This window comes from Pseudochaenichthys georgianus, chromosome 13, assembly GCF_902827115.2.
Source record: "Pseudochaenichthys georgianus chromosome 13, fPseGeo1.2, whole genome shotgun sequence".
NCBI lineage: Eukaryota > Metazoa > Chordata > Actinopteri > Perciformes > Channichthyidae > Pseudochaenichthys > Pseudochaenichthys georgianus.
In genome coordinates this window covers 39535836-39556517 of record NC_047515.1, presented here as the reverse complement: position 1 = coordinate 39556517, position 20682 = coordinate 39535836, and the positions used below count along the sequence as shown (strand labels likewise).

Here is a 20682-nt window from a genome sequence, read left to right as displayed (position 1 = left end):
TCCAATGTGTTAAAATGTCCATCACTGCCACTCTACCGACAGTTGGACAATGTAACTGAACATTAAAAGACACTGTACTTATACCTCAGAAGACACACTGGAGACTTTGATATTTCCATGGAGACTGCTCGGGGAAAGTGTCTACATTTGTTGTTCACACGAAACAGCAGCATGTCTGCTGGAAAAGGAGCACTCGAAACATGTACCTGAGGTCGGTTTCTGTGAGCGTGATGAGGGGCGAAGACAGGTCAACCGTGAAATCTGCTGCACTGACACTGTGCTGTTACAAGAGGCAGAGCACCTGTCTGGACAACAGGGCAATTATAAAAGTGGAATTCACTTCTTCTTTTTTTAAAGTAAGAAAGGTGTCTCAGACTATCAAAGCCGGGGTCTCATTTGAGTTGATCGATCATGTGTTATGGTATTTAGACACATGCATGCAGGCAGAGGCTGCCATGCAAGGTGACACCTGCTCAGGGAAGCTAATAGCGCATTCCCACTGCAGGGCCTCGCACGGCTTAGTACGGTTAGGCCTTGGTAGGCCCGGCTCACTTCATGCTGCGTTTCCATTACAGTTTAGGAACTGGGGTAGTAACTATAGTAACGCAGTGTAGGCGGAGCCATGACGTCATCTTCAATGCGAAACACAAAACCAACCTCAGCCGTTAGCTGTTAGCCCCCAGAGCTCACAGCTCCTCATATCTGTTCAGAAACTAGACAAGTTAAACAAGTACAAACCACAGACTGCCTGTGTCATGGAGAATACAGTCGCTGGTTTATTTATGTCTGTAGGCCGTTGTTGTGAGTGTGGACGGTCGGAGCATATATAACGTTAGCTTAGCCGATCTCCATTCAGAAAACACGCATTTTAAAAGGTTGTTCGCCTGCCGTCTGTCTGCAGACTTGTCAAAGCATTAATTCATGGTTTGTACTAACCGGTATCAGTATGTTGTTACTTCGGCATCATTTAAAAAAAAAAAATTAAATCAGGGTAAAATATGTTCATTTTGTTGTAGTTGCCAGCGATTCTCTCACTAGCATACTCAGCCCGATTGTTGGCCCGGAAAGAACCTCGATTTTGGAGAGCCAGAAAACTGTGAAAAAATACCCGCTAGCCGGAACTACGCCTAGAGCAAACGCAACCAAAAACGGGCCGGGCAGGGCACGCTTAATTAAACCGTGCTCCGCGCTGTAGTGGAAATGCGCCATAACATTCACACACTGTTATCCATCAGGAGCATTTGGGTTTAATGATCTTACCCAAGAATACATCAACATGTTGACTGTAGGGCCTGGGATCGAACTCACCCTCTGATTGGAAGATGACCGAACTATCTCAAAGTTGTTGATTTAGCTAAAAAATAGAAATATATGCTGATGACTCTAACCGGAGAAATACAGTTCGGGCCCGATTACATCATGTGACTGAAACCGAAGTAGTACCACCATTTTGCCAATACTGTTTCGACGCCCTGTCTTCTTCCTGGAGCTTTGAATCAATTGATTAGACTTTGCTGGTCAAAGGTAAAGGTCACGGTGCCCTTACAGAACATGTATGGCCGTTACTCATGTTGTGAAGACATATTGGAAAGACAAGTAAGTAACTGCAATCTCTGCTTGGAAGAGCATAAACACAAAAATCATAATTCTAGTTTAAAATATAATGGATATATTTAATTAATATTTATTTATCCTTTGTCGGTTTCCCACTACTACTGCTACTTCTCTGATTTCACTTTTATAAAGACATTCATCAGTAAACACAGACTGCAAGTGGTTCACTTTCGTTACCATTTAATGTATGGGATCAAAACAACTACGTACTTGTGTGCGTGCATCTGCTTGTAGCCTGCATGCGTCGACATGCGCGCGCACTGTCCATATATCCATGCCCTCGCTTGCGTCGAGCAGCTCATTACGGTTTGGATCCATGCAGGGCTCTGGCACTCCGCGGAGAGACGCGCAGGGCAGGTGGTGCTGCTGAGACAGCGCGCAGTCCATCACAGCCCCCCCTCCTCCCCCCGTGCAGTCACCGCGAGGCAGTGTTGGATTCCTTCAGTGCTCAGTCCAGCATCTGGACCTGAGAGGGTCCCGGGGACATTTACGCGTCGAGGTGCTCCACAGTACCTCTCCCTGTTCCCCACAGAGGAAATACTCGCACCGGTTGAGGACAGTTTGGCTTTTTTTTTTGGTACAGAATGGCCGGCGCAGAGTGCCTTCTTCAAACGCCGAGGTAAGAGACTTTGTTATCCCAGGATGGAGAAAAGGTCGCTAATGTTTGGAGCGTATTCCCAAACAAAACATCTTAAATCGTACGTTTGATATTCAATAGTGAACTTTATATTTTGAATGTTGCATGTATGGAGACACTCTTATATTCTCAAGCAATGGTGCGATTATTTTTGTGTAGCATTCTTTTAAACATCATATTCTATATTATGTGATATTTCCAAAGGCACTGGAATGAGGTGGGTTGACGTGGACGTTATCTCCTGTCAGTGCGAAGTGTTCCAGTTTGTGTTGGGGGGGAAAGCGCACCAAAATCCACGCAGAGGGTTGCAGTAAATCCGCTTTCACGGACGACTGCCAGTGTGTGTGCAGTAAACCAGATGTTTCAGCATGCCTGACCTCACTCATACAATGTGGGGCAATGAAGAAAAGTGTTGATGTGAATGATAAATAATCACACTTACAAAGATGTGTCATTAAGCTTCTGTAACAAAACATGGCACATTCTGTATTATTAGCAGTTGAACTCTTTCCAAAACAGTCACGTTGAAAAGTTGCTTGTTTGCGCATGTTCCCGCTGGCCTGGGGATATGCAAGCTTTCACAGTAAATCACGTAATTGGACCTGGGCAGTCCCTGAAAGCCAAAATACATGTCATGGTTTAATGGTCTGCTTGCTGGGTACCTGCGGGCCCCGGGAGCACGAGTGCACCGACCTGGCTGTCAGTCAGCCGCGTGTCGTGATGGGAAGGTCGTTACGCGCAAAGATCAGAAGTCGTGCGTGACGAATCCATCCCTGGTCATCTGCAAAAAAAAAAATTGGCGGAAAGAGCTCCCGATCGGCATGAGCAGCTTTATTTCTCCAATCCTTTCCACTTCCTTCTTTTGCAATGTCGTTTGCTTCCAGTGTTCTGCATGCATTCAACATAATCACTGCAGAATCGTGCGTGTTTGGATTCATGTTTTGATATGTTTCCCTCGCATACATCAGCCTATTTAAAGCACATCCACTTATCTCCAGTCCATCATATTTGTTTCCCCCTCAAATTAACCGGCCATTTGCAGGAAACTCATCATTTCTTGTGACACAATTATTTACATCAGGCTTTACTGCAAATAGATCCAGTTGTGTTGATCCCTCTGGGGTTTAAAGATGAAATGCTTTTTAGCTTTGAAATACGTGGATTACAGTTAAAAAAAGAAAAACAGCTGCTCCTATTCAAACATGCATCCAGCCTCTTTATTTCCAAATTGATCCTCATTAATGCCATCGCAGATAAGCTGCACTTGGCTTATCTCAGTGAAAGCATGCACAGAGGATAACGACGCCTTCCCGGGGTTTTGAGTTGTGTTGAGACTCTGAGAGACGGTCCCACGTTGTTGAGTAATGTTGTCTTATGCACCAAAGGAAGGTCGTACATTGGGTTTCCATCCTTCTTCTTCTTCTTCTTCTTCTTCTTCTTCTTCTTCTTCTTCTTCTTCTTCTTCTTCTTCTTCTTCTTCTTCTTCTTCTTCCATAATCCCCTTTGCTGTGGGAGTCAAGCGACAGACGTGATATCCAGCACAGACTACAATTTGCTGCAACATGCAGTGTGTTTTTTTCCTGAGCGTTTTCATGAGGAGTGAGAAGACCTCCGTTAAAGAAACCTCGCTACAATGACTTCTCATAAATAATAATACTATAAAAAGGTTGTGACATCCAAAAAGCCCTTTTGCCCTCTTTAATAAATGATGAGGTGACACCTTGGATGGCAGTTGGTCAGCAGCTATTGCACAAATGAACACATCAGCGTCACACAGATGCCTATTTTATTTAATTGTGAATTTTGAATGTCCATGTTTGTACTAGTGTTTTCCTTCTTAAAATGTTTTTTAATTATATACTTGCACTTTTACTAGTCCTTTATTAGAGATGTGTCTGTTGTTTCTGTTTAGTGTCAGGATGGAACCCTTGTCTTTTTCTCTGCAAACAGAATCTACCGACGGGTACACATAAATAGCCTGAGCCTGAATGTTCCCTTCGTCTTAATTGGGGCATTCGGGGCAGTTGTCTCGAATATTGAGTGTTATATTCAGTACGACAAAACCTGGTTAGTCCTTTGGACGGGTGCCACCGATATGAATATGAACACGTGACAGGAGACGGCATTGAATATGGATTGTTACGATAGAATCGGAGATGCAGGGTCCCACGATTTAATCAAGTTAGACTGTACAGTAGCACTTATTTACGCACCAGTCAATCCCAGGTCAAATGTTCGTCAGAGGGTCTTGAGCGAGTTTTCTCTCCAGTGATTGTGATGTTCCTTTGATCATTTCTTACTATGTGTCCTTGTTCGATGTTGCAAATGGAGCTGCTGTGATGCAAGTCAACCTGTCACAGTATTATCGTATCTCCCATGCACACTTCCGATCCAACACACTGTTGTTGTTTTTAAAAGAACACTTGACAGGAACTTGCTCTGACAAAGTCGTCTCTTTGCCCTTTCCGCCCCGCAGTAACTTCCAGTCGTCAGCCATGTTTGAAGGCTCTGAAGCTGTGGAGGTGGGGGGGGGCAGCGCGCAGAGCACCGCGGCCTCGTCCATCAGCGCCTGCAAGAAGGTAAACGAATGAAAGTGTCTATCTATCTCTGTGTGTGTGTGTGTGTGTGTGTGTGTGTGTGTGTGTGTGTGTGTGTGTGTGTGTGTGTGTGTGTGTGTGTGTGTGTGTGTGTGTGTGTGTGTGTGTGTCTTCTTGTCAACCACGTCTTCTTCTTCCTCTCATCATGTGTGTGTGTGTGTGTGTGTGTGTGTGTGTGTGTGTGTGTGTGTGTGTGTGTGTGTGTGTGTGTGTGTGTGTGTGTGTGTGTGTGTGTGTGTGTGTGTGTGTGTGTGTGTGTGTGTGTGTGTGTGTGTGTGTGTGTGTGTGTGTGTGTGTGTGTGTGTGTGTGTGTGTGTGTGTGTGCACCTGTCACTCATATCTGCCTCCCCCTCAGTTATCTGCAGAGTTTAATCTCCTCTCGGGGTTGCTCTGACACCCAGAGGTTGTGCAGTGGGAGGAACAGCCCTCAGGTCAGCCCAGTAGATTTATCATCCAGCACTGAGAGAGCAGCGGGAGGGGAGATAGCACAGATCAGTGGGCTGAGGTGGGGGCTGGATTGCATTTCCTTTCAGATTGTGTGTCTCTTTGTGCACTGTGTGTGTGTGTGTGTGTGTGTGTGTGTGTGTGTGTGTGTGTGTGTGTGTGTGTGTGTGTGTGCGTGTGTGTGTGCGTGTGTGTGTGTGTGTGTGTGTGTGTGCGTGTGTGTGTGTGTGTGTGTGCCCGCCCGCTGATGTGTGTTCCTAATTAGCCGATACCCCTCGTGATCTTAACTGACTTCCACTCCAGTGTCCTGCAGAGGCACAAGGTGATATCTTTCTCATTATTGGGCCTCAGGCTCCGCTGACCGCTGTGATATGACACCGGCTGAAGCTACGTCACCTTCACCTGGCTAAAGGCAGGCACAGATGGTCCGATCCTCGGGGTGCAGGCACGACGGGGCATGAATTGTCACTAAAAATACACAGAGAGAGCATGCTTAATATCCGTCACATGCCGGAGTAACTGCAGAGACATTGATCTATTAATAGCATGTGACTGTCATCCCGTAACTGCCGTACGTGGGATGCGCAAACTCTCCTTGTTTACTCTATTCTTACCTTTAAAATATCAATATTTTGTTCAACTATTAGCAATAGTAGTGTTTCTTTTATTTCTATTATTATTATGTTATGTATGTATTTGAATTAAATGCATGCATTTTTTTAAATTAAATTATTTTAGCATCGTTATTATATTCGCTTTTTGTTGTTTTTGGATTCTTGCAATGTGGACAATTAAAAAAGACAATGGTATAAAAGGAATATATACCGTATGATCAAACCCTGTAACCATCAAGGGAATCTTTAAATGGACTCTTGTTAATAAATTATCATTGAATCGAGAAGTCAATAAAAGAAGTGGAATCAATAGTTAACGACAAACGATTGCGTCAGTGAAGCAGTCCCTCCGTCCTTAACAAAGGCAGCTCAATGACTCTTGGCTTCGTCCTGAGGGCTTCACTCAAGTGTCCCAGGGAGGAGGCAGCCACCATCCCATACACACTGTGCAGCGTTTGGTTAGCTGACAGATTGTTGATCCAAGGACACTTCCCGTGGAAAAGAAGGCCCTGGAGAAAGGGCCATTCGTCCCAGTAACCATGCAGAGAGGGAACACAGAGGAACGTGGATACGTGACTAAGCGAGTGTGTGTTAGGCGTAACTTAAATCCAGTTGCGGGATAGGTGAGGCAAAACATGCACGAAACCCAATATGTGCATTATTATCCTCTTGAAGATCCTGCAAGCATGACTCCTTCTTACTAGAGCACCGTACTGTACGTACAGTGAGTCACGCAGCTTTCTAAACAAGAGGGCAGCTATAATGTTTTAAAACACACCTGCTGTTGAACACTAAGACACTTCAGGGGATTTCTGCAAAAAGGAGACCTGACTACCCCGGGTCGCTTTGTTTTACTTACCACATGCACCAGTACATGTGACTTGTTAGACGCTTTTATCCAAAGCAACTTACATACTCGATACTGTGAGCAATTTTTTGTTTTTGTATTTTACAAGTATTTTTATTTCATTATAGTGTACAGTAATCGATGCCATTTCATTTATATTGTAATATCACAGTACACTCACTACACTCCCCCTCCCCCCTCCCTCCCTCTCTCCCTCCACCCGCACATGCCCACACGGGCGAAACCAAAACAAAATGCTTATCAATATAACTTAAACAACAGAGCCATGAAAATAAAATAAAACAGAAAAGGAAAAAAACTAAATTATGTAACTAATCAAGAACAACGTTAATGAAGGTAATTGTTTAACGGTTATCTCGATCTCTTGCCGTAGCTACTGCAGCTATTCCCATGATACTGTTTGAAGTATGATGAAGCCATTTACAATCACATTTGACTAGTTATGAAATAGAAGATATAAAAAATGTCACACAAATATTTACATTACATTACATGTCACTTGTTAGACGCTTTTATCCAAAGCGACTTACGATACTGTATCCCCACAGGAGCAATTTGGGGTGAAGTGTCTTGCCCAGCAACGACATGCTGACTGCAGTGGGGTTTGAACCCGTTCCGAACACCAACGCACAACCCACTGCACCACACGCCTCACCAATTCTCACACACTTTATCTATAAAGTCTATACAACATTTGTTCGAAGTCGCTTTGGATAAAAGCGTCTAACAAGTAGCATGTAATGTAACACTTCATCCTACTCCTTAAAACATCTGAATATTAAGGATTACAATAGCCGCGTTCACACTGCGGTACTTTTCTCACAAAGGTTCATGCGAACTTAGTTCATGATCGCGTTCACACCAAAAAGAGCCGGTACTAAAAGTAGTTCATGCGAACCTTTTTACCCCCTCGAAAGTCCCTGCTAGAGAGCAGGGACTTTCGAGCGGCTCTTTTTTGAGAAAATAGCTATATTCCTGATTGGCTGGGCGGATTGCAAACCACGCCCCATAAAACTCCCAAAAAGTTTTGTGAAGCCGCCATTTTATTATCCTCGCATTAGCATTATTAGCATTAGCATTAGCCCAGCGCAGAAACGCAGAGACACTAACTCATGGCAACACAAAATAAAACATGGGAGCGGTGGAGATGAGGAGGTGTCGGCGTTCTGGCGATTTACTCGGAAGGCTTCAGTTGAAGCTGCTGGGACTCCCAGCAGCTTCTACTGAAGCCTTCCCCAACTCCGGGGACTTCCGGCCGGGGACTTTGGGCGGCAGTATACGCCGTGAAGTGGTTTGCGGCCTGCCAGTAAACCCAAAGCAGAAGAAGAAGAAGTGACCTCAGCGGCTTCATTTGCCTAATCCACCCTCAGGGACTTTTTCTGGTGTGAACGCGATCTGTACTTAGTTCATGCGAACTAAAGAGTTCTCATGAATTAAGTTTGCATGAACCTTTGTGGGAAAAGTACCGCTGTGTGAACGCGGCTATTACTTTTGTTTCCCCTAAAACTAGTCATTTCTTTTTGTGTTTCAAGAAAAACACTGGAGAAAGGAGCTTCTGATTTCGAGTGGTCAATCGCTGTACAGTATGTCCCCTCGTTTATTTATTTAGGTTGCATACGAGTTCAATGTTGCTCTCTGCAGCCGGTTCGTCATGTTCTGGTTTCTCCATGTTGTTGCACTTCTTGGAAATCCAGCAGTGGTTTGCGAAAACACAAATATGTGCAGTATGTGCTGAAGTGGAGTCTGCCTGCTGAGAGGATGCCTCACGCAGACTCAGGTACACATGGTTACGAAACACCACTCAGCACAAGATAAAAGACGTACATTCATGTACAGTACTACGCGGTTACATTTCTTAAACTTTTAAACGACCCTTTAAAGGTCTCCTATTATACTGTTTTTCATCAATATATTACAGGTCTCAGATATATACAGAGCCTGTCTCTGATTGGCTGAAACACCAAACAGATCATTGCAGCATTACCCATAATCCCCTCTGTTTCAGCGCTGTTTCCAAAGTGCTGATTCTCTGTCTGTTACTTTAGATGAAAATAAGAAGCCCCTCCCCACGCCCCTCTGAGAGACATCTGGTTACAAAGAACTCAATGGTGCTCTAGGAGGAGATGCAGGTGATAAGGGGGGGGGGGGGGGGTTACCTTGGTTCGTGATTGGCTAATGGTTACTCAAGACAACACATCGTTATGACATCACAAAGTGGGCAAAATCTGATCAGCTCATTTTCAGACAGGTTTTTATAGAAATGGATCAAAAAGAGAGAGAATCTTTATTCCTGAAACTTTCAGAGTCTCTTTCCACAGAGGGGACACATGTTGATGTAGAAGAGACATGAAGAAGAGGGGACACATGTTGATGTAGAAGAGACATGGAGAAGAGGGGACACATGTTGATGGAGGAGAGACATGAAGAAGAGGGGACACATGTTGATGTAGAAGAGACATGAAGAAGAGGGGACACATGTTGATGTAGAAGAGACATGAGGAAGAGGGGACACATGTTGATGAAGAAGAGACATGAAGAAGAGGGGACACATGTTGATGTAGAGGAGACATGAAGGAGAGGGGACACATGTTGATGTAGAAGAGACATGAAGAAGAGGGGACACATGTTGATGTAGAAGAGACATGAAGAAGAGGGGACACATGTTGATGTAGAAGAGACATGAAGAAGAGGGGACACATGTTGATGTAGAGGAGACATGAAGGAGAGGGGGACACATGTTGATGTAGAAGAGACATGAAGAAGAGGGGACACATGTTGATGTAGAAGAGACATGAAGAAGAGGGGACACATGTTGATGTAGAAGAGACATGAAGAAGAGGGGACACATGTTGATGTAGAAGAGACATGAAGAAGAGGGGACACATGTTGATGTAGGAGAGACATGAAGAAGAGGGGACACATGTTGATGTAGAAGAGACATGAAGAAGAGGGGACACATGTTGATGTAGAAGAGACATGGAGAAGAGGGGACACATGTTGATGTAGAAGAGACATGAAGAAGAGGGGACACATGTTGATGTAGAAGAGACATGAAGAAGAGGGGCCACATGTTGATGTAGAAGAGACATGAAGAAGAGGGGACACATGTTGATGTAGAGGAGACATGGAGAAGAGGGGACACATGTTGATGTAGAAGAGACATGGAGAAGAGGGGACACATGTTGATGTAGAAGAGACATGAAGAAGAGGGGACACATGTTGATGTAGAGGAGACATGAAGAAGAGGGGGACACATGTTGATGTAGAGGAGACATGAAGAAGAGGGGACACATGTTGATGTAGAAGAGACATGAAGAAGAGGGGACACATGTTGATGTAGAAGAGACATGAAGAAGAAGGGACACATGTTGATGTAGAAGAGACATGAAGAAGAAGGGACACATGTTGATGTAGAAGAGACATGGGGAAGAGGGGTGTGGTGTATCTCCTGTACTGATCCTCGGTCTGTGTGCAGGTGCTGTGCAGCAGCAGCGTGATGGACTCCCCGGAGTACTGGCTGAGGAACGAGAAGGCTCTGTGCCGACTGGGCCTGCTGGACGACGACACGGAGGGCAGCTGCACCATGGTGAGTGAGCACACGGTGCACCAACGCTTGCACCCTCATGGCAACACAGAATGGAGCAACTCATCGAGTGTGGAGTCCTAGGGAGGAATGAATAGAAACACAGAGATGATCGAAAACATTCTTCACTCTGTGTCTTTTGGGTTGCGTCTGGGCGTGGAGGTGGGGGACATGTTTTCTGCAGCAGGTTGATGGTGCTCGTTCGCTGCCGGAGGGTAGCCAGTTCTCGAAGGTCTCGTGTGTCACTATGTGTGTTGAGAAAAGGTTTTTAGGATAATCAATAACCACTTGCATTTAGAGTCAACTGTTAGATCCCACATGCAATCATCCCTGATTAGAGACTCTTTGGTTTATGGTAGACAAGTGGAAACGTGCTACAACAGCCTTAAGCACTAACATGTACGTTTCATTGGCTTATTTTAATGTGATCGAATGATTACTAGCTAGCTTACAGCAGATCTGCCTTTATATATTGTAAGTAACGGTGCTCCGGTCCCAGCTGTGGGTATACGTCTTTAGTGTCCTTGTTTCAGTTGTGTTTTGAGCTTCTTGCAGCGTTTTGATAATGTAGGGCTTTTAGTCAACGCTGCTCCCGTTTCGTTGGTGAAGATGTTCCTCGTTTTGGCACATTTGTGTTTTTAGGGCTGTCAAACGATTAACATTTTTAATCAGATTAATCACAGCTTAAAAATTAATTAATCATGATTAATCACCATTCGAACTACGTCCAAAATATGCCCTTTATTTATGTATATTGTTGTGGGAATGCAAAGGTAAATGAAAGAAGGCGGATATATCCATTTAACATACAGTATCTAATATTAATTCATTACGTGTTGATTTCTATCAACGGGGGAGTACTTCAGGAAAGTCGACAGAGGGGGGGGCGGCTAGTGGAGTACTTCGTGACCACAGAGTGTGAACGTTGTGATCAGCTGTTTTAGCGCAGTTCTCCAGTGAAGGGGGGGGTCTCCCTCCGCAGCCGGTTGGCGTAGTGTTGGCACAGTTCCGTTGTACAGACCGACGTTAACAGCAGCCCTGTCTGTGCACACGGAGACCGACTCTGTCGTCCGGTGATCGAACCGCCTTCTGGAAAAGCTTCACAAGTACGTCGGTACGCAAATGCGCTTTGTGACACAAGTGACGGTGCGCATTTCAGATTACGCACATAACCTGCGTACCAGTTATGTGCACCCCTGTACCAGAGCCATATTATTACTATTATATGGCTCTGCCCTGTACTACAGCAAGAGTATTCTGCGTCGGGACTTCCTGCAACAACACCACGCCGTTATCAAAGATGTTCTATTGAGAAGACGATCACTACGTGACAAAAGTTTTCAAAACCGTGGCTACTGAAATCAATCTTACTAACTGCTGTCTGTGCAATTTACTCCGCGCGAGTTGGCAGACTTTATTTTGCTTACTTTAACATCATTTTTCATGGTGGGGCTAAGCCATTTCTTGGTATGGGTGTAGCCTACCCCAGCCATACCCTGGCGCTGCCACTGGTGGCACGTATGGGGCGGGCCATTCTGCACATGCCTTAAATATTTTAACGCAATTAATTAAAACAAATAATTACCGCCGTTAACGCGATAATTTTGACAGCACTAGTTTTTATATATGCATTGTTTATGAAGCTGCTGCGTGTTACTCCTAATGGAAGTTGTTCTTCGTCTCCGGCTTGAGTTTCGATGATCAGGATACATGTAGGGATGTCCCGATCACCTTTTTTTGCTCCCGATCCGATTCCAATCATTTGATTTTGACAATCTGCCGATACAGATTTTTCCCGATCCGATCTTTATGCAATGCATTAAGAGAACAAAAAGGTAACAGATAACGGCTGGCCATCCAACGCGATGAATTCAGCTATCTTGGCTGTTATTCTTTGGCCTTTTCACTGTTCTGGGGCAGTTTCTCTTTCCTTTTGAAAGTCTCTGAAAGTGTCGGTTGTTTCAGTGCCGTTACCTGAGTGGCCGCTGTGTACTCGCCGTGTTGTTGTTGGTGTTTGTTTCTCAGGTAGCGTATTAGATTGGTCGTGTTGAACGTAGCTCTGTTCTTTCCACCTGGCTGTTACACTGCCTTCGCTTTCAATTTCATAATACTTCCAAACTCCTGACATTTTCTCCGTCCCGAGTCACCAGCTGAACGTAGCCTCTCGTTAGCTTACTGCTACTATTAGACACTGTGCCCACTCTGTTGCCAGATTTCAGAGAAATAAGCAACCAGGTCTGAAAACAAGCCCAAAAGAAGCAGCACACACATGATGTTGTGTAATTTTAAACCAAAACGAAGGCCTCAGGATGACTTTAAGACACGTGAATATGGTCATTTTTGTTTTGTAACATTAAATAAAATAATAAAAATATTTTATTAAAAAAAAAAAAATAAATAAATAAATCCCGATCCCCGATTTTTTTCTCCCGATTCCAATCTTCTGAAAATCACGTCATCGGCTCCGATCCCCGATCATCTCTAGATACATGTATTTATTATCCTTGCAAGAATGGAAGAAGTCATCACATACAGAGCATCAGCTAATTCCCCGAACAGTGTCCTTCACATGCTGACATACAAGAGAGGGAGTTACACAGTAACAAGATGGAGGAATACCGGTTCAAACCAGTATTCTATGTTTAGTTCAGATTAGCTAAGGCCTGCGTAAGCAATACACATGCCAGTCATATGCCTATCTCCCTAGGCCTAGGGGCTGTGTCATCAAGTTAATCGTTGAACATAGCTATCGTATGTTCAGCACAGTGTCTCATGAGCTCCTTCTAAGTAATCCGGTTAGGTACACAGTTACAGTTAGGCCTTTCTTAGCATGTGCTACTCTGATATAGAAAATAGTACATTCAGTATTTTCCCAACAGAAGGGTTTTGCACCTGTCGGCCACCGTACGGTAGACTTCTGAAAACACTGTGGTCGAAACAGCATGTTGATACAATAGTGCAAATTACTTGTTGACTTTTTTGATTTGATTAAAGAAAACCTGAGAGAGATTTACTTCAAATCCCAAAAAAGGGAAAAATCCCTTCTTCGGTATATTATCCTGAGTGCCTTGACTCTACGGAACATGTTACCTCTCATGCTGAGAAAACTGCTGTCTTTGTTGCTCGCTCTCTGAATGCTTGTGTTGGGCCGTCTTGGAGATGCGTCGGCAGACTACATTTAAATAATATCATTTCTCACAATCCCTTTGCTGGTTGCAATAAACCAAAGGAGTCTTTTTCAAGTCGTTTCATTCTGCTGAAAGATTGTGAAGAGATTAATTATCTCTCAGCAGGCAATTTATTATTGGAGGATTGTTTGTTGTGGTTTATTTGTGTCACTAATACAGAAATCATCATCTCTGCTGTACTGTAATACCAACTCTGAAATATTTCCATAGTTTGACTTCCTGCTTTGATTTGAGAACTCTTGTTGGACTAGAGTTTCTGGACTCTCAGCATGAAGACGTGCTTGTCGTCTCAACCTCGCATGGACTTTCCAATTCGTGCCGCAGATTTGTTTGTTGGTTGACAGGAAACGACCAACATTTGTCATCGTGGTTGTTAATGAGCCATTTTCAGGCTGCCGTCGGCTTCTGCTCGGTGCACTCAGCGATAGATTTAGCACAGAGGGAAATCTTCAGACACTGTGACACAATTATAATTGTTATTTGAGCTGGCACGGAGGGGCAGACTCTGGCACATCCTGTAATTAGATTTTACACATCTAACTGTTGAGATGATATCTGTAACCATCACATTCCTATATGCAAAAACTGCAGATCTAACCAAGTGTAATAATCTTATATTTAGATTCTAAATCTAGCTTATCTAGTGCTTTCTATGGAAACAATGTTGACTTTCAAGTAAATGTTACTTGCCTTGTCTTGATAAGCAACTTTGTCTTTATTTTAGTTCTGTTTAACTAGATACAAGGGACCTGTCTATAAAACATCCACTTCAAGGCTAAAAAGCCTTATTTTAAGCACGAGTATGGCAAGATCAAGCATCAGCTCTGCTGTCGCTTCATGAACACTGATCCACACGATGTGTTGGAGAGAGACTCCCTCTTGTATGTTTGCCTTTGCAGACCATTTACATGCACAGAAACATAACACACTACAGGAAAGATAAACCCCCCCAAAAATAATAATAGATAAGACTTTATTCATCCCGAAGGATATTGTTGTGCCAGAGTTACTAAAATACAATAAACACAGCAGCATAATAGTAAAACTGTACCCTAAGTGCAATAAGAGAGCAATTCAATATCTACAGGAAACCTGAAACTTAGACGGTCACATAATTAATGTAAATATTACCAGTATTTAGTAGTGCAACAAAAAGTGGTGGTAGTGGCAGTTACGCAATGGGACCTCTTTAAAACAAAGGAGAACGTACTGGAATTGTCTTTTTAAAAAAGGAATGACGTTACAGACAAAATATGTTGTTATGATTGTCCGCACCAACTAACCAACTACTTGTCTTTTAGTTTTCATAAACGTTGTTGGTAGAATGTTATGTTCAGTGAGGATAGTCTGGACTGTTTAAAGGTCCCATGTCACGGTGGCCATCTCTACTGATCATAGTTCCATCGTTGAGGTCGACTAGAATAGATTCACATTGTGCAATGTTCCAAACTCACATTGGTTTCTCACAGCATCTCTGTAAAGTGTGTGTATTCACTCTCTGTCCTACACGGCTTGTTGGAGATCCTGCCCCCCCCCCCCTCCCTGTGAGCCCAGTGTGCTCTGATTGGTCGGGACGTTGCGAGGCTCGTTGCTGTGAGGAGCGGACAGGTTTCCGGGTCGGAGATACAGCGAGAACAAGCGAAACCCATCCTGAGCACGCACACACACACACACACACACACACACACACACACACACACACACACACACACACACACACACACACACACACACACTCAGAGCCGAAGTGAAAACAATAAGTGTGGCTTGATATTGAGAAAGAAGAAGGTTTCTAGCGCTGTGAGAACGGGTCTGCAGAGAGCATTTCTCCGCCATCCCAACTCGTCTATTACCAGCGTTCAGGGAGCTCTATGCAAGTCAATGGGGAGTCCCCGGCCCTTTCTCATTTCACTAACTCCCCTCCTCGACTCCTATCCTCGAGACTTAGTCCCGCCCACAGGAGATGCGAGCGGAGGAGCCGAGGAGGGGAGCGGAGGAGAGAGGAGGGGGGCAGCAGGCGGTTAGAGAGATGAGAACTCCTCTCCTCTGAGCGGTCATTTTAAAGAGACGTCCATTAATGATGACAGGAGGCAGCAGCCCTCTGTCTGATGGACACATGTGTTCATGACCACTTATATATTTACTTTGATTCATTCACAGTGCGGTATAATGAGACAATAACAGGCTACAGATGCGGACACACACACACACACACACACACACACACACACACACACACACACACACACACACACACACACACACATATAGATATATACAATTTCAGAATCAAACAGAGCACTCATAATAACGTAACACTATCAGAGACTGGATATACCCCCCCCCCCCCCCCCTCTCCCTCTCTGGTCGCTACAATGAGGAAAATAAATTATGGGCCAAAAGTTTTATTTACAAGTATTGCAAGTAAGCAGAGGACACCAAACCAACTGAGACCTGTCTGTCCACTGCATCTACGCACACACTGTACCACACACCTACACCACACACACACACACACACACACACACACACACACACACACACACACACACACACACACACACACACACACACACACACACACACACACACACACACACACACACACACACACACACACACACACACACACACACACACACACACCTACAGCTCCTAAAACAGGCTACAGCCGTTGTGTATTTTATTGTGAAGCACTAAATGGTTTTAGAAAAATATTGACTCTTTGTTTGTAGATATCTACTAAAGCAAATAAAGAGAGTAGGCATATAGTGATATATATTTTACACACTGCTCTGCTTTCTGCACGGACCTCATAGCTGTTCTCTCTGTAAACATCGGGTCGCGATGAAAGTAGTTAATAAAATTATATCCAGGGGATGCATGCAGAGCTGTCATTGGCTGAGATAAGTCCGGCCGTGCGTCACGCCTCTTTGAAACATCTCTGTTGCCGGAAATGCATCCGCGAAGCAGCCGTGGAGGACCCATCAGTGTATCCTCGGTTAGAGCTCCTCCAGAGAGCCTCCTCGACGCTCGATGCTCGGTCCTCGAAGTGCATTTAGAGAAATGAGATGTCCTTCAACATGGCGCGCTGAAATTCATTTCCGGGTCACTACCGGAGGACCGAGGAGTCGAGGAGGGGGATTTGATGAAATGAGAAAGGGCCCCTGTTAGTTAGCCAAGGCATCCTGGTGAGTGAGGGGCTCCGCTGATTGGTCCATTTGGGCCAATCCGGTCATTTGCTGTTGCTCTGGGTGTTCACACGTCACAGAACCCTGCAGGAAGCAAACAATGGAAAAAGAGAAATGTCCAACGAGGCGTTCTGGGGCAGCAGACAGGTCTTCTCTGTGTTAGAGTTGTACTCGCTACAGGGTGCACTTTGAGGGTTTGTGACTGCAGACGGTTTACATGCAGGAAAACCTTCATAACACAAGGGGGCGGGTGACACCGGAAAAGCATGACATGGGCCCTTTAAAGTACTACTTGGTCTTTTAGCAAGGATTTAAAAATACATCAAGAGAGAAAGCTTAAAAAAAAGATAAAGGCTTTTCGCTCCAGAGGACACACACGCTTAATCCTCACTGTCGCCCAAATCTAATGTGCCACCTTTGATCACTCACTCATTGTTAATTGCAAGTTAAGCATGAATAACATTCAGGATTTCCATCTGTCAGGCAGGGCTTTTTTTTTTTGGGAGTGACATCAGCTGTTTTTTCTTTCCTTTCCTGCAGGACATATCGTAACACTGCAGGATTTTTTTTTTATAGGCGAGAAGAAATAGCATCATCTGAATTTCTGAAAATGAATGAAATATATACCCACGCTTCAGTGATAGCCTGATTCTCCTTCCCTCGGGGTGTAATCAGTTTTCTCACCTTAAGCTGCAGAATATCTCGTCTCTTTGCCAGTTCTTGGGTTTTTCTGAAACGACACCTCCACAGTCTGAGCCGTGCTATCCGTGACCTCGCTGATCAGAGCCTCAGCTCACTGATCCGCGTTTAATTATAAGAGCAGGGGGGTCAGCTCACAGAATCAGGTCCTTAAAGAAATCTTCCCAAGCAGTGACGCTGAAACAAGAAGCCATTATCTGCTTCTCTGCAGACTTAAAGATGAACCACCATTACATGTGCACACGGCCATCGAACATAGCATGGTTTTAAAGCCTTACATATTGAAGCCATTAAAACCTGGTTCTGTTTGTCCTTCCAAAAACATTATTTAAGTAAAAGTACTTTCTATATGTATTCTAATGTCTACTAACAAACACAGGTTTGCTTTACATTCCCATTCCCCTGCGTAATACATGTTGTTAAAGCATTACCAAGGTAACCGTAATAGCAGTAATTTAGCAAGAGCTGCGGTCTCACACTGGTGTCGCACTTTGGAAGTGTGAGTGTTAAATGTTCCTGAAGTCTTCAGACACCAGCTGCATCGGCATCTGGAAAAGCGCTATAATAAATATAAGGAATTATTATTATTATTATATTCATGCTGTCCTCGACTGGTCACTCCGACAACCGTTTCATTTTGACTTTTGTTTCCACTAGTGATAATGAATGATTCCTGTCCAAATCTGCAGGAAGCAAATAGTATATCTGATTTGTTTCCCATCCTCTCAAATGTGCACTATAAGTACACATATATGGGCAGTGTGTAGTGTGTGTGTAAGAAGTGTGTGAGAGCGAGAGATGTTGGCGATAGCAGCACAGGGAAAGGTTAGCAGTGTGGCAGGAAATCAGTTTGGACATGAATACGTACTGCAACTTCTCAAAACCCCAGAAGTTGTGTATTTCTTATCTCCTTGTATACCTCCTATCGATACACATTATATTCATCACTGTCACAACAAACAGACCGACCTGCTTATCTCAGACCGCAAGCCGTGGATAGTCACACAATTATTGAACATGTTACGAGCTACTCATTTCAAAAAGAAAAAGTGCAGTAGAATAGGCCTTATTAATAAATGTGTCCCGACTGGCTTCCCAGAAATACACCCTCCAAGTGAAAGCGAACAAACTGTTCTGGAGATGGCATGTTCTCTTGTGCAAAGGAACACATTGTTCTCATTTGTTGCAATTATCTTTGTTCGCTATTTTTCAGAACATTTTGAACAAATGGCAATTTCAAAAAGTGGTGGGTAAACGGGAGAGTCTAATCCTAACTGCTTGAAGAAACTTTACAGCAGTGGTGATATTTGCACATTCTTCTAGTTTTGTACTTTTTGTACCCTTTCTGCCAACGCCTACCTGACTTTCTGATTATGCAGACAGTTTGTATCTCCATTGTTCTTCTGAGAAAAGCACGACCAAAGCTGCTCCATCTTCAGTTTGAGTCAGACAGTGGTCGTTTGTTTTCTCGACTTCCTGTGCGAGCAGATGTGGCCCGTGCTCCCTCAGCGTCGCTCTCGGACCCTCGTGACGGATCGCTGCTCCGACTCGCGATCCTCCGTTGGCTTTTTTTTCGCAGCCGATCAATCAAACGGCACCGTAGGAAATATGACACTGTGAGGAATACATTCTGCTGTCCTGGACTGAACTGTACGGAGAGGCAGGGAGGAGGAGTGTGGAAACTGAGAGGAATGTTAAGAAGAAGACGGTGAGACAATAGAGGTTTCTCAATGCTCTAATTTCCCCTCCTCGACTCCCCTCCTCGACTCCTATCCTCGAGACTTGGTGCCGCCCGCAGGAGATGCGAGCGGAGGACTGAGGAGGGGAACCGAGGAGAGAGGAGGGGAAGCAGCAGGCGGCCCAAAGAGACGCCCATCAATGATGACAGGAGGCTCAGCAGCCCTCTGTCTGATGGACAGATGTGTTCGTGACGATTTATAGATTTACTTTTAATTCATTCACAGTGCGGTATAATGAGACAATAACAGGCTACAGATGTGGACACACACACACACATACAATTTCAGAATCAAACAAGTATGAGAGCACTCTCATAATAACGTAACACTATTAGAGACTGGATATATCCTGAGATAAGTCCGGCCGTGCGTCACGCCTCCACCGTTCCCGGAAATGCATCCGCGGAGGAGCCGTGGAGGAACCATCAGTGTATCCTCGGTTAGAGCTCCTCCAGAGAGCCTCCTCGACGCTCGATCCTCGGTCCTCGAAATGCATTTAGAGAAATGAGATGTCCTTCAACATGGCGCGCTGAAATCCATTTCCGGGTCACTACCGGAGGACCGAGGAGTCGAGGAGGGGAAATTAGAGTAGAACCCTCTAATGAATGCTGATTGAGAGGCAAAGTGAAAAAGACCAAAGCGTAATGAGGGGAGGAATTTTCTTTTTGATGACTTAGCCTTTTTATTTCAGCTTTAATGGACCAACGCAATTATAGTATTTAATTGGATTTGCCTAAAGGCTAAAAGAAGACTGCTCTGATTTCAAGCGGACTATAAAACTCCACATTCAACCAAATGAATCCGTTAGTTCTCTAAGAAATGTGTGTTTGAGGGTGAAAATGATCTGTTGTGCAGGAACAGAAACAGTCGTAAATAGTGAGGGGGCAGGGCCAACAAAAAAGTGAGCTAAATAAAAGATAAAGGCTTTGCTGCGTTTCGCTCCATCACCTCTGGCTGCGAGCTGCTGTCACCTTTGATCACTCGTGAAGTCGCAGAGAGGTGTCATGTCGCTGTGATAGTCACACTGCATTTCATCACAGCCCTCAGAGATTTGACAGCGTGTGCATTTTAAAGATGAACGCGGCATCTTATATGTTTTTTTTTCTTTTTTCTTTAGTTGCATAATCTCTGTGCGGTTCCTTCTATAGATCTGTGTTTTAAGCCGATGTGACACTGATACAACATTATGCCTGGAAGGAGGGTTTTCTTGGGGGAATAAAAGGCGTTTTACCCCTCAAAAAGAAATGGAAACAGATTATTAACCCAGGCCTGCTGCTGCTCTTCCACCAACAAAGTCGTCACCACAGAGAGGCAGTGATCAGGCACACATCAGGCAGTGACGACGTATTTGACTAGGATTTTCAACCTAGAAGTTAATAATAATAATAATAATAAATTCGATTTATAAAGTACCTTTCATTGCTAACGGCAATCCCAAGGTGCTCCAGGAGGCATTATAAAAACAAACAAAATAAACAATGTCTCCATTGGGTTTCGATAATAGCTTC

At 44.3% G+C, this 20682-nt stretch overlaps 1 protein-coding gene across 1 annotated transcript in view; it reads left to right on the top strand.

Annotated features, from left to right (window-relative positions):
- The first annotated feature begins 1911 nt into the window (after positions 1–1911).
- Positions 1912–20682, top strand: part of sphkap (SPHK1 interactor, AKAP domain containing) — a 47966-nt gene continuing 29195 nt past the window's right edge. Inside the window, 3 exon segments of the mRNA XM_034097981.2 lie at positions 1912–2233; positions 4728–4830; positions 10250–10360. Of these exon segments, the coding sequence (XP_033953872.1) occupies positions 2199–2233; positions 4728–4830; positions 10250–10360 (249 nt within the window). The 5' untranslated portion in view covers positions 1912–2198.